The 17689-nt window shown below is 40.0% G+C and overlaps 1 protein-coding gene across 1 annotated transcript in view; it reads left to right on the top strand.

Moving 5' to 3' along the window:
• The window catches only part of LOC117994602 (mucin-2-like), a 44867-nt gene that overhangs the window by 24935 nt on the left and 2243 nt on the right, over window positions 1-17689 (top strand). The window contains exons 8-16 of the mRNA XM_069508056.1: window positions 825-5123; window positions 5561-6742; window positions 7259-8497; window positions 9295-10095; window positions 11092-11374; window positions 11913-12028; window positions 12533-13157; window positions 14557-14750; window positions 15406-15589. Of these exons, the coding sequence (XP_069364157.1) occupies window positions 825-5123; window positions 5561-6742; window positions 7259-8497; window positions 9295-10095; window positions 11092-11374; window positions 11913-12028; window positions 12533-13157; window positions 14557-14750; window positions 15406-15589 (8923 nt within the window). The remainder of the gene's footprint in view (window positions 1-824; window positions 5124-5560; window positions 6743-7258; window positions 8498-9294; window positions 10096-11091; window positions 11375-11912; window positions 12029-12532; window positions 13158-14556; window positions 14751-15405; window positions 15590-17689) is intronic.

Here is a 17689-nt window from a genome sequence, read left to right on the forward strand (position 1 = left end):
TTTGGACTGCGTTATGGAATATTAGATTAAGCGCCATTTTGGTGAACTGAGATAATGAGCTTCAAAGATTGCAAACTTAAAATTGTCGCTGTGGGTACATTTTTTATGTTAAGAGTGAAATTTTTAACCTGAACGTATAGATGTGTAGTAGAACGTATAGTTTGGACTCTCAGAAATGAGGAGATCCGTAGGAGAACTAGAGTAACCCACATAGCTCAACGAGTTGCGAAGCTGAAGTGGCAATGGGCAGGGCACATAGTTTGTAAAACCGATAGACGTTGGGATCTCAAGGTGCTAGAATGGCGACCTCGCACCAGACCCCCCACTAGGTGGACGGACGACATCAGACAAGTCGCAGGGAGCCGCTGGATTCAAGCGGCGCAAGACCGTAGCAAGTCCTTACAAGAGACCTATGTCCAGCTGTGGACGTCTGTCGGTTGATGATGATGATAGTTTGGACTAGTAAGAAAATATGACGGTGTATGATAAACTTCACAAATTATAGGCTTTTTTCCAATTAATTCGAAGTTATTCAAACAATTTCATTTATAATGTTGAATACTGTAGGTACGTTGTAAAGAAAATATCTATTTTTTTGCGATGGGAGCACACATGCGCTGTTTTTTCCCTTTACTTGTGCTACAAGACTTACCTACCTACTTCTACCTATGTCTAGCCGTGGACAAATATCGTTTGATAATGATATTGTAACTAAATATAACTAACACACAAATCGAACGAGAATGACAAAGATACCTCTGTTTACCTTTGTTCTATTGTATGTTTGAGTATGTAAACAGTTTTATTTATTTTTCTATTTATAGCATTGCGTCCCTATTTCCGAGAACGGCTGTTTCGCTGGCCAGGGCAAATGGACTCCAACGCTACCGCCGACAACAACAGAAACCTCACTCCCAACAACAGTAACAGATACTGATGCAGTACCAACAACAACAGAGGAGGTTCAAACTACTACCACAACGTCGACATTACCGCCTCCGACCGTACCTCCCACAACAACAACCACGACAGAGGAACCAAAAACAACAGAAGAGGACACAACGACAACTAGTACCACAACAACAACAACATTACCTCCTCCGACCGTACCTCCTACAACAACAATTACGACAGAGGTGCCAACAACAGAGAAGGAAACAACAACAACTAGTACTACAACGTTACCACCTCCGACCGTACCTCCTGCAACAACAATAATTACGACAGAGGAGGAAACAACGACAACTAGTACTACAACGACAACATTACCTCCTCCGACCGTACCTCCTACAACAACAATTACGACAGATGTGCCAACTACAGAGGAGGAAACAACAACAACAACAACTAGTACTACAACGACAACATTACCTCCTCCGACCGTACCTCCTACAACAACAATTACGACAGAGGTGCCAACAACAGAGGAGGAAACAACAATAACTAGTACTACTACGACAACATTACCTCCTCCGACCGTACCTCCTACAACAACAATTACGACAGAGGTGCCAACAACAGAGGATGAAACAACAACAACTAGTACTACTACGACAACATTACTCCCTCCGACCGTACCTCCAACAACAACAACCACGACAGAGGAACCAACAACAACAGAAGAGGACACAACGACAACTAGTACTACAACGACAACATTACCTCCTCCAACCATACCTCCTACAACAACAATTACGACAGAGGTGCCAACAACAGAGGAGGAAACAACAACAACAACAACAACAACTAGTACTACAACGACAACATTACCTCCTCCGACCGTACCTCCTACAACAACAATTACGACAGAGGTGCCAACTACAGAGGAGGAAACAACAACAACAACAACTAGTACTACAACGACAATACTACCTCCTCCGACTGTACCTCCTACAACAACAATTACGACAGAGGTGCCAACAACAGAGGATGAAACAACAACAACTAGTACTACTACGACAACATTACTCCCTCCGACCGTACCTCCAACAACAACAACCACGACAGAGGAACCAACAACAACAGAAGAGGACACAACGACAACTAGTACTACAACGACAACATTACCTCCTCCAACCATACCTCCTACAACAACAATTACGACAGAGGTGCCAACAACAGAGGAGGAAACAACAACAACAACAACAACAACTAGTACTACAACGACAACATTACCTCCTCCGACCGTACCTCCTACAACAACAATTACGACAGAGGTGCCAACTACAGAGGAGGAAACAACAACAACAACAACTAGTACTACAACGACAATACTACCTCCTCCGACTGTACCTCCCACACCAACAACCACGACAGAGGTGCCAACAACAGAGGAGGAAACAACAATAACTAGTACTACTACGACAACATTACCTCCTCCGACCGTACCTCCTACAACAACAATTACGACAGAGGTGCCAACAACAGAGGAGGAAACAACAACAACAACAACAACAACTAGTACTACAACGACAACATTACCTCCTCCGACCGTACCTCCTACAACAACAATTACGACAGAGGTGCCAACTACAGAGGAGGAAACAACAACAACAACAACTAGTACTACAACGACAATACTACCTCCTCCGACTGTACCTCCCACACCAACAACCACGACAGAGGTGCCAACAACAGAGGAGGAAACAACAATAACTAGTACTACTACGACAACATTACCTCCTCCGACCGTACCTCCTACAACAACAATTACGACAGAGGTGCCAACAACAGAGGATGAAACAACAACAACTAGTACTACTACGACAACATTACTCCCTCCGACCGTACCTCCAACAACAACAACCACGACAGAGGAACCAACAACAACAGAAGAGGACACAACGACAACTAGTACTACAACGACAACATTACCTCCTCCGACCGTACCTCCTACAACAACAATTACGACAGAGGTGCCCACAACAGAGGAGGAAACAACAACAACTAGTACTACGACAACAACATTACCTCCCACAACAACAACCACGACAGAGGTGCCAACTACACAGGAGGAAACATCAACAACTAGTACTACAACAACAACATTACCTCCTCCGACCGTACCTCCTACAACAACAACCACGACAGAGGTTCCAACAACAACAGAGGATGAAACAACAACAACTAGTACTACTACGACAACATTACTCCCTCCGACCGTACCTCCTACAACAACAATTACGACAGAGGTGCCAACAACAGAGGATGAAACAACAACAACTAGCACTACTACGACAACATTACTCCCTCCGACTGTACCTCCAACAACAACAACCACGACAGAGGAACCAACAACAACAGAAGAGGACACAACGACAACTAGTACTACAACGACAACATTACCTGCTCCGACCATTCCTCCTACAACAACAATTACGACAGAGGTGCCAACAACAGAGAAGGAAACAACAACAACTAGTACTACTACGACAACATTACTCCCTCCGACCGTACCTCCAACAACAACAACCACGACAGCGGAACCAACAACAACAGAAGAGGACACAACGACAACTAGTACTACAACGACAACATTACCTCCTCCGACCGTTCCTTCTACAACAACGATTACGACAGAAGTTCCGACAACAGAGGAGGAAACAACAACAACTAGTACTACAACGACAACATTACCTCCTCCGACCGTACCTCCTACAACAACAATTACAACAGAGGTGCCAACAACAGAGAAGGAAACAACAACAACTAGTACTACAACGTTACCACCTCCGACCGTACCTCCTACAACAACAATAATTACGACAGAGGTGCCAACAACAGAGGAGGAAACAACGACAACTAGTACTACAACGACAACATTACCTCCTCCGACCGTACCTCCTACAACAACAATTACGTCAGAGGTGCCAACAACAGAGGATGAAACAACAACAACTAGTACTACTACGACAACATTACTCCCTCCGACCGTACCTCCTACAACAACAATTACGACAGAGGTGCCAACAACAGAGGATGAAACAACAACAACTAGTACTACTACGACAACATTACTCCCTCCGACCGTACCTCCAACAACAACAACCACGACAGAGGAACCAACAACAACAGAAGAGGACACAACGACAACTAGTACTACAACGACAACATTACCTCCTCCGACCGTACCTCCTACAACAACAATTACGACAGAAGTTCCGACAACAGAGGAGGAAACAACAACAACTAGTACTACAACGACAACATTACCTCCTCCGACCGTACCTCCTACAACAACAATTACGTCAGAGGTGCCAACAACAGAGGATGAAACAACAACAACTAGTACTACTACGACAACATTACTCCCTCCGACCGTACCTCCTACAACAACAATTACGACAGAGGTGCCAACAACAGAGGATGAAACAACAACAACTAGTACTACTACGACAACATTACTCCCTCCGACCGTACCTCCAACAACAACAACCACGACAGAGGAACCAACAACAACAGAAGAGGACACAACGACAACTAGTACTACAACGACAACATTACCTCCTCCGACCGTACCTCCTACAACAACAATTACGACAGAAGTTCCGACGACAGAGGAGGAAACAACAACAACTAGTACTACAACGACAACATTACCTCCTCCGACCGTACCTCCTACAACAACAACCATGACGGAGGTGCCAACAACGGAGGAAGAAACAACAACAACTAGTACTACAACGACAACATTACCTCCTCCAACCGTACCTCCCACAACAACAACCACTACGGAGGTGCCAACAACAGAAACCGAAACAACAAAAGAAGAGGAAACAACGACATCGAGTACTACTACAACAACACTATCTCCTCCAACCGTACCTCCCACAACAACAACCACGACAGCGGAACCAACAACAACAGAGGAGGAAACTACAACAATAACAACACAAAATGTTCCAACGACAACAACAACAACAGATGTAGTACCTACAGCAACAGAGGAGGTTCAAACTACTACAACGCTACTTCCTCCAACAACAACACCCAGTATCTGCCCTCCAGGATTTTTCGGGAACGTTGCTCATCCATATGAATGTGACAAGTACTTCTTATGTTTGGGAGGCGTTGCCACGTTGCTGACTTGCGCTGCCGGTTTCGAATTCGATCCAGTTACTGCGGTAAGTTTGATATTTATAAAAGTATCTCAATTTCTAGCTAGTATTACTCATTTAGCTGTGATATAGCTGTGATAGCTTAGTGGTTAGGACGTCCGCCTTCCAATCGGAGGTCGGGGGTTCGATCCCGGGCACGCACCTCTAACTTTTCGGAGTTATATGTGCGTTTTAAGTAATTAAATATCACTTGCTTTAACGGTAAAGGAAAACATCGTGAGGAAACCTGCATGCCTGAGAGTTCTCCATAATGTTCTCAAAGGTGTGTGAAGTCTACCAATCCGCACTTGGCCAGCGTGGTAGACTATGCTCTGTAGTGAGCAGGCGATGGGTTGACCCGTTTTCATTAATAACAATGGTGTTCTTGGGATAATATTATGGGGTTAGCATTTGGCTTTCCTTACCCAAACGACTTAATTTACGAGAACTTATCTCTTTTTCAGGGATGTGCTCCGATTTCCGAAAACGGCTGTTTCGCTGGCCAAGGCAAATGGACACCAACCTTACCGCCGACAACAACGGAAACCTCAGTTCCAACAACAGTAACAGTTACTGATGGAGTTGAAACTACAACAACGACAGAAGAGCTAACAACAAGAACAGAGGATGTTTCAACGACAACGACTGCATTACCTCCTTCAACCGTACCTCCCACAACAATAACCACGACAGAGGTGCCAACAACAACAACAGAGGAGGAAGCAACTTCAACAACAAGTAGTACTACAACGACAGAAATACCTCCTTCGACCGTACCTCCCACAACAATAACCACGACAGAGGTGCCAACAACAACAGAGGAAGCAACGACAACAACAAGTAGTACTACTACGACAACACTACGTCCTTCAACCGTACCTGCCACAACAACGACAGAGGACGTTACCACAACAATAACAACGACGACAACAGAAGAGATACCAACAACAGAAGAGGTTTCAACGACAACTAGTACTACCACTACAACACTACCTCCTCCAACTATACCTCCTACGACAACGACAGAGGACGTTCCCACAACAATAACAACGACGACAACAGAAGAGATACCAACAACAGAAGAGGTTTCAACGACAACTAGTACTACCACTACAACACTACCTCCTCCAACTATACCTCCTACGACAACGACAGAGGACGTTACCACAACAATAACAACAACGACAACAGAAGAGATACCAACAACAGAAGAGGTTTCAACGACAACTAGTACTACCACTACAACACTACCTCCTCCAACTATACCTCCTACGACAACGACAGAGGACGTTCCCACAACAATAACAACAACGACAACAGAAGAGATACCAACAACAGAAGAGGTTTCAACGACAACTAGTACTACCACTACAACACTACCTCCTCCAACTATACCTCCTACGACAACGACAGAGGACGTTCCCACAACAATAACAACAACGACAACAGAAGAGATACCAACAACAGAAGAGGTTTCAACGACAATTAGTACTACCACTACAACAACAACACCGAGTATCTGCCCTCCAGGATTTTTCGGGAACGTTGCTCATCCATATGAATGTGACAAGTACTTCTTATGTTTGGGAGGCGTTGCCACGTTGCTGACTTGCGCTGCCGGTTTCGAATTCGACCCACTTACTGCGGTAAGTTTAATCTTTACATTGAACTAGCTGATGCCCGCGAAACTTTCGCATTTTTATTAAGGGTATGCCCTTGCCCACATGCATATATACATGCCCTTAATTTTTAGATTTGCTCCCATTTAGCGACCTCCTTAACGCAGTGGTGAGCGCTGTGGTATTATTAGTGGGAGGTCCCGGGTTCAATTCCCGGCAGGGGGAATTTTGTAATGTCTAACACTTCTCTAGTCCGGTGGGAGGCTTCGACTGTGGCTACCACCCTACAAGCAAAGCCGTGCCGCCAAGCGATTTAGCGTTCCGGTACGATGCCGTGTAGAAATTAAAGGGGCATCGGTTTATTAAAAACTGCCATACCCCTTCCAGGTTAGCCCGTTTCCAACTTAACTGCATCATCACTTACCACCAGGTGATAGTTAAGAGTAAAAAAAATCTTACCATCAGCTTTTATGAAAGACTCTATCTCCTTCCATGGGAAAGTATGAATTGTATGGACGACTCAACAGTCTTCTTTTTTTTCAGGCATGCGCTCCGATTTCTGAAAATGGTTGTTTCGCTGGCCAAGGCAAATGGACGCCGACGTTACCGCCGACAACAACGGAAACCTCAGTCCCAACAACAGTAACAGTTACTGATGGAGTTGAAACAACAATAATAAGTGACACTACAACAACTGTGCTTCAGACGACAGAATCCCCTGTTGAAACAACAACATCACAACAAATAACAAATTCTACTGATAATACAACATTAGAACTAGTTACAACAACAGCGTCCTATACAACAGTTCTCAGTAATCTAACAACAACTGAATCTGGAACAACAATTAATACGACGACGGATCTTGAAACAACAGCGACAACAGAGCCTGGAACAACACTTCCTAGTAATGGAACAACAACTGAGTATAATTCAACAGCTACTACAGATTCTGGCATAACAATTCCTGATAGTGAAACTACAGTTTCAAGTAACGCAACCACAACTGACTATGATTCAACAGCTACTACAGATTCTGGCACAACAGTTCCTGATAGTGAAACTACAGTTTCAAGTAACGCAACCACAACTGACTATGATTCAACAGCCACTACAGATTCTGGCATAACAGTTCCTGATAGTGAAACTACAGTTTCAAGTAACGCAACCACAAGTGACTATGATTCAACAGCCACTACAGATTCTGGCATAACAGTTCCTGATAGTGAAACTACAGTTTCAAGTAACGCAACCACAACTGACTATGATTCAACAGCTACTACAGATTCTGGCATAACAGTTCCTGATAGTGAAACTACAGTTCCAAGTAACGCAACCACAACTGACTATGATTCAACAGCCACTACAGATTCTGGCATAACAGTTCCTGATAATGAAACAACAGTACCAAGTAATGCAACCACAACTGACTATGATTCAACAGCTACTACGGAGTCTGGAATTAACGGAACAACAATAGAGTATGAAACAACAATAACAACAGGGTCTCAAACAACAACGGAGTCTGTAACATCAGTTCCTAGCACGACAACAGACATGGCTACAAAAACTACTACGGGTGAAATAGACACAACAACAGAATATGTTTCTACAACAACAGAGAATGTTTCTACAACAACAGTGACTCCCAATATATGTCCACCAGGGCTCTTCGGGAATATACCGCATCCGTATAGATGTGACTTGTATTACTTATGTTTGGGAGGAACAGCTGTTCCTTTAGAATGCCCAGCTGGTGCTGAATTTGATCCTGTAGCTAAGGTAATTTCTTTTTTTAATCTTATAGCTTCAACGATCTAAAAGCAGAATAAAAATCATTTTTTTTAATACTAGCTTATTCCCGCAACATTATGCCCTTGAACTGCAAAAAATTGAAATTTAAACCCCCTATTTGTACCTCCTTAGAGGTTGAATTTACAAAATTATATTCTTAGCAGATGCCTACGCCATAATAGCTATCAGATACCAAATTTCAGCTCAATCTATCCAGTAGTTTGATCTGTGCGTTGATAGATCAGTCAGTCAAGGGGTTGGATTTTCATAAATCCTTTTTTCTTAGTCGATAAATAGCGAAGCAACGGAGTAGACGGGTCATCTAATATTTAATTTCTAGCACTAGAGGAACTAAGAATACGTTTTTAGTAATTTGTTGATCCGCCCTTGAATAACGCTTTGTTGAAATTTTTATTTTTGGTACACTGGACTCTTTTTGAATGTCAATTAAAGTCAAAGTCAAACTCAAAACGTTTATTTAAAGTAGGTGAAACGAAAAAATTACGCTTTTTGATAGTCAGTTTGCATTTGTAATGCAATTATCAACAGTAAATTAATGGAAGTGTGATACCGATACTCCTATTTACTCTACTGTCTATTCTCACACTTTCATAATGTAATGGGACGGCACTACTAGAGACAGCTTTACGTGCTTTTGAGACACGGGCACTGAGACATCGGCAATTTCCTAACTCAGGGCTGCTACTGAATTTTTTTTGACAGAAAAAACCCAATTGCAATATTGTTGTTTCAACCCAAACATAAATTTTTGAGTTTTTTTTCAGGAATGCGCTACGATATCAGAAAATGGCTGTTTCGCTGGCCAAGGTAAATGGACACCCACCTTACCGCCAACAACAACGGAGATCTTACTTACAACAACAGTTATTACTGATGAAGTTTCTACATCAACTAAAGATAATACAACATTAGAACTAACAACCACTACGGCGTCCTACACAACAGTTCTTAGTAATGTAACGACAACAGAATTTGTAACAGCAACCGAATCCGAAACGACAGTAACTAGTAATGAGACAACAATAGAATATAATACAACAGTAACAACAATACCCAGTAATGAAACAACTACTGAGTATGAAGTTACACAAACAACAGAGTCTGGTGTGACAGTGCCTTATAATTTGACCACAACGGATGATTCAACAAGAACAACAGATTCTGGTATAACAGTTCCTAGTAACGAAACAACAGACCCTAGTAATTCAACAACAATTGAGTATGATTCAACAGTAACTACAGAGTCTGGAATTAACGGAACAACAGCCGAGTATGAAACGACAATAACATCCGAGTCTCAAACAACACTTCCTGGTAATGAAACAACAACCGAGTCTGTAACAACAGAACCAATCACGACAGAGATAGGAATAGAAACTAGCACGGGTAAAACAGAAATAACAACAGAAAACGTGCCTACAACGGCCACGCCCGCCATATGCCCTCCACAGTTCTTCGGCAATAAACCACATCCATACAGATGTGACTTATATTTCTTATGTTTGGGAGGAACAGCTGTCCCACTGGAATGCGCAGCCAATACTGAATTTGATCCGGTTGTTGGGGTAATTTTTTTTTAATTTATAGTCCCACAATTTGGTGACAAACTGATCTAATCATCGGGTGTGCTTTCACTGATATTTTTTAGGCAACCCATCAATACTTATAATAAAACTGTAACAGGTCAAATTCTGTACATTGAAGATATTTTGAAAATTTTTTTTCGAGGGCACTCTATAATCGATACTGAACACAAAACTGTAAATTTTTTCATTTTTGTCTGTCTGTCTGTCTATCTGTCTGTCTGTCTGTCTGTCTGTCTGTCTGTTCCTGATGCTGCAAAGTACTGAAGTCCTAAATCGTGGGGATTTTAGAATTTCTGATAGTGAATTGATATTTAAAAAAAAATTAAAAAATTTGAATCGACTGTTAGGCGGAACGAAGTTCGCAGGGTCAGCTAGTATGCAATATATTTATTAACATATTTAATCTATATAATTATATAAAAGGAAAAGGTGACTGACTGACTGACTGATCTATCAACGTACAGCTCAAACTATTGGACGGATCGGGCTGAAATTTGGCAGGCAGATAGTTATTATGACGTAGGCATCCGCTAAGAAATTATTTTTGAAAATTCAACCCTTAAGGGGGTGAAATAGGGGTTTGAAATTTGTGTAGTCTACGCAGACGAAGTCGCGAGCATAAGGTAGTCTAAATATATAAAAAGAAAAGGTGATTGACTGACTGAATGACTGCCTGACTGATTGACTGATCTATCAACGTACAGCTCAAACTACTGGACGGGTTGGGCTGAAATTTGCCATGCAGATAGCTATTATGACGTAGGCACCCGCTAAAAAGGATTTTTGAAAATTCATCCCCTATGGCGGTTTAAAAATAGGGATTTGAAATTTGTGTAATCCATACGGATGAAGTCACGAGCATAAACTAGTTAATTTCACTCCTTGCGACTATTTTGATGTCGTTTGTCCATCTAAGTGGGAGTCTGCGTACGCTACACAATTAATATGTTAATTTACATTTAACTTTTTTTTTAGGATTGCGTCCTTATATCTGAAAACGGCTGTTTTGCCAATCAAGGTAAATGGACACCGACGGAACACCAAACCACTGAGTCGTATACAACTATTCAACACACAGACACAACTACAAAAGATAATGAAAACAGTGAAGTCGATCCGACTACAGAAAGGAAAAGTACGATCAGCAATACAACGGCGGAAGACTACGAGACTACATCGGTTCTAGTACAGACCACAGTAGATATATCTGCTACTACAGCATCTATAGAGACTACAACTAGCAATATATGTCCACCAGGTTAGTTCACCGTTCCGTACCTCAAAAGGGAAAACGGAACCCTTATGGGATCACTTTGTTGTCTGTCTGTCTGTGTGTCGGTCTGTCAATAAACCTATAGGGTACTTCCCGTTGAAATTTGGCATGTAGATAGGTCTTATAGCAGACATTCGGAGAAAAACCTGAAAACGTGAATTTGTGGTTAGTTAACATCACTAAAAAATTAAATTGTGGTCATACTAATTAGTATTTTCAATTTTTGAAGTAAGATAACTAACTATATCAAGTGGGGTATCATATGAAAGGTCTTCACCTGTGCATTCTAAAACAGATTTTTATTTATTTTTATGCATCATAGTTTTTGAATTATCGTGTAAAATGTCGAAAAAATACGACTGTAGTACGGAACCCTCGTTGCGCGAGCTAGATTCGCACTTGGGCGGTTTTTCTGTATGGGGAATGTATGGGGAAGAGGCCCACCAAAAGTTGTGCCGTATGTTAATGAAATGCATGTTGATTTGTTCCTTATGAAATGACAAGTTTTCATATTATTTTTCAGGATACTCAGGTTACATAGCGGATCCTGTGCAATGCGACAGATTCTTCCATTGTGTGGCTGGTAGTGCTATTCTACTTTACTGTCCAGATGGTTTGGAATACGACCCTGCGTCCAGAGTAAGTTATATTTTTCACTAGCTAGTGTAAGTTTTAATTTTTAAAACATTGGTGTGACATTGTTTGATAAAGTAGAAACTGATGCAGCCTAAGAGCGTGCCTGCCAATAAGGTTATTCACTCTTGTTTGAAGGTACCAATATTATAAGCTAGCGGTAAAAACGGACACACAAATAACCACAAATAATTACCTACTAAACTTATTTACTCTTCATCTAAAGATAATATTTATTTCTCGTATACTATTCTCTTATACATACAATCGGGTAACGAAATTTTCATATTTAGGTACACAGAAGCACTAACTTGCTTCTGTGTACCTAAATATGAAAATTTAGTGCTACGCTATAATGATAAATTCACGCTTTGCCGTTTTTCCAAAATCTTAGTACAACGCAGTATTATTATATCACTAACTCCCTCCTTTTTCTTTATGTCTTCTAATTCAATAAAACTCTCTTAGGGATGTGTGCGGATTTCGGAAAATGGTTGTTTCGCGTCTCAGGGAAAATGGACGCCCACTGAACAACAAAACACAGAATCTGGTGCTTCAGAAGTTACGACTCTAAACAACAATGACAACACCGATGCAACAACAGTAGCCAGTGATGCAACAACAAAAGAAGAAACAACAATAGGTGATGAATATAAAACTACAACTGAAGTAGAGATTGATGAAGTTGTAACAGCGACAACTATAAGCTCAGAAGATTCTGATATCACCACAGATAATCCTACATTTACAACACAGATAAATGATGAATCAACCACAGAAGTAAATTGGCCAAAAACAACACAGCAAAATGGTGATCAATCAACTGTAGAAGATTCACAAAAAACTACAGTATCAGTAACTGACAGTACAAATTTCGTGACAACTGAACAAAATGATAACCAAGACTCTACAAGTAGACCAACAACTGAAGCGGATTCAACTACAAAACAAAACGACAAAGTTTCTACAAGCGATCAACCAAAAACGACCACTAAAGTAGATACAACTACAAAAGATAACAACGAGGAAACTACAACAAGTAAAGTAGATTTTAGTACAGTACAAAATGACAATGGTAACGAAGAAGGATCTACAAAGGATCAACCTACTACAGTAAAGATAGATACTACTACAGGTATGTCAACTAACCTACTATCAGGTGGAAATGCAATAAATTATTTGATTGAAGCTGTGATAGCCTAGTGGTTAGGACGTCCGCCTTCTAATCGGGGGTTCGATCCCGGGCACGCACCTCTAACTTTTCGGAGTTATAGGCGTTTTAATTAATTAAATATCATTTTTGCTTTAACGGTGAAGGAAAACATCGTGAGGAAACCTGCATGTCTGAGAGTTCTCCATAATGTTTTCAAAGGTGTGTGAAGTCTACCAATCCGCACATGGCCAGCGTAATAGACTATGGCCAAAAACCCTTCTCACTCTGAGAGGAGACCCGCGCTCTGTAGTGAGCCGGTGATGTGTTGATCATGATGATGATGAAGCTTTTAAAATAAAATTTCACAATCATTTTAGATTCGTCAATAACATAAAAGTTTGCTCATATTTAAAAAAGCAAATTATAGAACCTTAGATTATAAATGACTAGCTTATGCTCGCGACTTCGTCCGCGTGGATTTAGGTTATCAAAAATCCCGTGGGAACTCTTTGATTTTCCGGGATAAAAAGTAGCCTATGTCCTTCCCCGGGATGCAAGCTATCGCTGTACCGCTGTAAGTTTCGTCAAAATCGGTTGAACGGATGGGCTGTGAAAGGCGAGCAGACAGACAGACAGACAAACACACTTTCGCATTTATAATATTAGTATGGATTAGCTTATGCTCGCGACTTCGTTCGCGTGGACTACACAAATTTCAAACCCCTATTTCACCCCCTTACGGGTAGAATTTTCAAAAATCCTTTCTTAGTGGGTGCTTACGTTATAATAGCTATCTGCATGCCAAATTTCAAATACAAATTTCTTTATTGCGAATCTGTGTAAACAGTGGAGATGTTACAAAATGTATTGGATGTTCAGCCCGATCCATCCATTACTTTGAGCTGTGCGTTGATAGATCAGTCAGTCAGTCAGTCAGTCACTTTCTCGTGGTATATAATATTTAGATAAAGGTGTTTTTCCAATTTTTTTTTCTGTAACAAGACTGTGCCCTTCAATACAAAATCTCGGTCTCCGGCGATCTCCTTTCAATACAAAAATTTTCATTTTCTAAATAAATAAATAAAAATATTTTTGTTTAGGTAATTAAACTTTTACAAGTATTTTTGAATCGTCACAGGCATCTACCACTGGTTCGGAATGCCTTTCGTACCGAGAAGAACCAGCAAGAAACACGGCGGTTGCTTTTTTCAAAGATTTGATATTTATGTCATGTAAAAGAAAAGTATTTGGAGTCCTGCGCGTTTCTGGAATGAGCTGCAGGTCAAATCCACGCTCTTTTATCATTTAGATAATCTTCAATTGTGTAACATGCTTTTTTCAGGAGCATACTTTTAATAGATTTTTTAAACTTCTATTTCAGAAAAAGTGACGTCTGATGCAGTATCGGTAACCACTCCTGGATTAGGCAATGATCCTTCAGCCAACATATGCCGACCTGGCTTCTCCGGTTTCATACCAGACCCTGCAGCATGTGACAGTTTCTACCAGTGTATAGTTGGGCATCCGATCAGGTTGTTCTGTGGTTCTGGAAGTGAATTCGATCCGGTTTCCTTGGTAAGTGTGTTGGCATTCTTATAAGCTACCTGAACGCGTTAGGAACCCTCGTAGCTTTAGTTTTAAGTACGTCAAAGATGACGTACTTAAAACTTTTATTTTTATTTGTAAGAACAAATAAAAATTTATGACAATCAGGAAGCGTAAAATTTTACCAATTCCGAATAAATAATTTGAGTTTGAGTTTGAGTTTGCTACAAAGATATTTTGATCACGCAGAAAAATTTCATCGCCCACTGAATGACTCTGAGCTTTCTTATGAGGCGTTAGTAATAATAAAAAACATTTTCAAGACACTTGCTCATAAAGTGGCTTTAATTTCATCGCAACTATGCACATAATGACACATATAATCAAACTGTGACTTTTTCATTGCTTTTATTCACAAGTGAGTTATAGAGTTTTTTATTTATTTTATTGGTTGAGTTGCTTTGTTCTTCAAAAAGTTTCGATACAAAAGGATCGTGTACAAATAAATTTTTTGTTTTATTTTCTTCACAAGTGTGTTGAAAAACGTCGTATGATACACGTGTGTATTGATGATTACCGTCCTCGGCTATCTTAAGACCCTCACCTAACGGCTCGGGTCTCAATGACTTCTCAGCGGTAATCACAAACATTACACACTTGTACCATAATGTACTATTAATTACAGCAATGCGTACCAATTTCGCCGCACGGCTGTTACGCATCTAAGGGGATGTTCACACCAACCGAGGAGGCACCGAAAACAACAGATGCGTACACAGCGTCACCAGACGACAAACCAACAACTGTTGTTGGTGAAGACGATGGAAAAGCAACAACGCAATATCTGACAACTACGACAAAAACTAAAGGTACCTATTTCTAGTGTAAATTATCAAAAAGTAATTAACAGTTTTAGATCATCATTATTATCAACCGATAGACGTCCACTGCTGGTCTACATACTGCTGCACTACACTAACTTGTCATCAAATAAAATAAAAAACCGGCCAAGTGCGTGGCGGGCCACGCGCAGTGTAGGGTTCCGTAGTCACAATTAACCTCGAAAAACAGATACAACTCCTTATCCTGTGATCATTTTTCACGTTCCTATATACTACCATTTGGCTGATAAAGGGGGGGGGGGACACACACACTCGACTCTAATAAAAATTAGCACTTTAAAACATCATATTTTACAAACGGATCTAGAAATTGAAAAATTATGTTCCCAATACCCACAGTATTTTTAAAAGACCCAACGATACTCCAAACTATAGGGTAGATGAGAAAAAAAAAATCATCCCCACTTTACATGACCTAGATGAAAAGGTCACTAAGTCAAAAAACCAAAATGTTCAGAAACGACGAAAAACTGATTTTTGGATATCTATGAAAGATACGGAAAATCTAAAAATACATTCGTAAAAGCAATATTTCCTAAAACTTGTTCAACTAACTTATTTGTATGTTATCTGTTAAAAACCCGAAATAATTAAGATTTTTTAGTTACTCTAGTTTTGCAGCGGTAGTGAACAAGTTTTTTGTGCAGTAAGTAGAATTAGCTTACTTTATCTGAAATGAAAATGAGTTACATTACTTTTCACCTTAAAATTGAGATAACTTTTTATTGGATAGTTTTGAGTTATGGCATGAACGGGTAATAAATTTTTAATTTTTATGTACCTAGGTGCACTAGAATTAAAATGGTTGAAATAAAACAATAACAAATGTAAAGACAAACAAAACTGTTATTTATTTACTGAATGAGTAATCTCTATATTTATAAAGGAAAAGCTGACCGACTGACTGACTGATTGACTGATCTAGCAACGCACAGCTTAAACTACTGGATGAATCGGACTGAAATTTGGCATGCAGATAGCTATTATGACGTAGACATCTGTTAAGTAAGGATTTTTGAAAATTCAACCCATGAAGGGGTGAAATAGGTGTTTGAAAGTGAAGCAGGAATAAGCTAGTTAAAAATAAAATTAAACTGAATCACTAATTATTTGTATTAGGATGGTTTTCCGTAACATAAAACTGGTGTTTGCTTAGTTTTATAAAAAAAAAATTGACGGGACTTGGTACTACATTTAAAACGACATTAATTCTTTTTTTAGGTGATCCCACAACTTGTAAGTTTTACAGGTTTCCAATCCATCCACAGTGCTACTAGCAACTCAGGTGCATTACTCTATTTAGCATTTCCATACTAGGGGACGGAAGCGTTCTTAGAACATCCAATGGAACTGACAACTCAGTCTCCTTTACCCTATTCAGCACTTTTATACCATGGGATGGAAGGGTTCTTCTATCATCTAATGCTGCTAGCTGGTCAAGATCTTGTTTTTTGTGTTTATAATTTCTAACATGAGTTTTCCTGCACTTTTTTGTCTTAAAAATAAACAATCATGTAAAGTCAACCAACTCAAAAAATCCAAAAATATCACGTCTTGCTTTTCAAATCTTTATAGCGATTAAAAAATCTAATTCTAAATGTCATAATAATAACCTTTTATCTATGAAAAGTACGTTTTTGACTAAACAGGCCAAGATAAAGGAAGCTAAACTTTCCTTCAACAAAACTACTGTAAGTCGGAATTTGATTTTACTGTCATGTAAATCTCAGTAACTTGAAATATCAAAAAAAATATCGCGATAAAACATCATCAAAACAACGTAACACAAAATGAACAGTAATTATTATAATTAAAATTTCAGTAAAACACAATTAACTCTAAATAAAAACGAATTTAATGATGACTAACATAAGTAAATTTCACGTTAACTTCTGCAACTCAAAATGACCCACTATTCAAACGTCATCCACCTTCGTCGACCGGAAGACTACTCAAAATGACGGAGTATGTTCGCGCCGTTGAGGGGAGGGTCATTCAAGTAAACCTACGTTTTGGACCATTATTCGATGACGGTTGAAGGTATAGTTACGTGAGTTATATCGCCGT

Source organism: Maniola hyperantus, chromosome 27, assembly GCF_902806685.2.
Source record: "Maniola hyperantus chromosome 27, iAphHyp1.2, whole genome shotgun sequence".
NCBI lineage: Eukaryota > Metazoa > Arthropoda > Insecta > Lepidoptera > Nymphalidae > Maniola > Maniola hyperantus.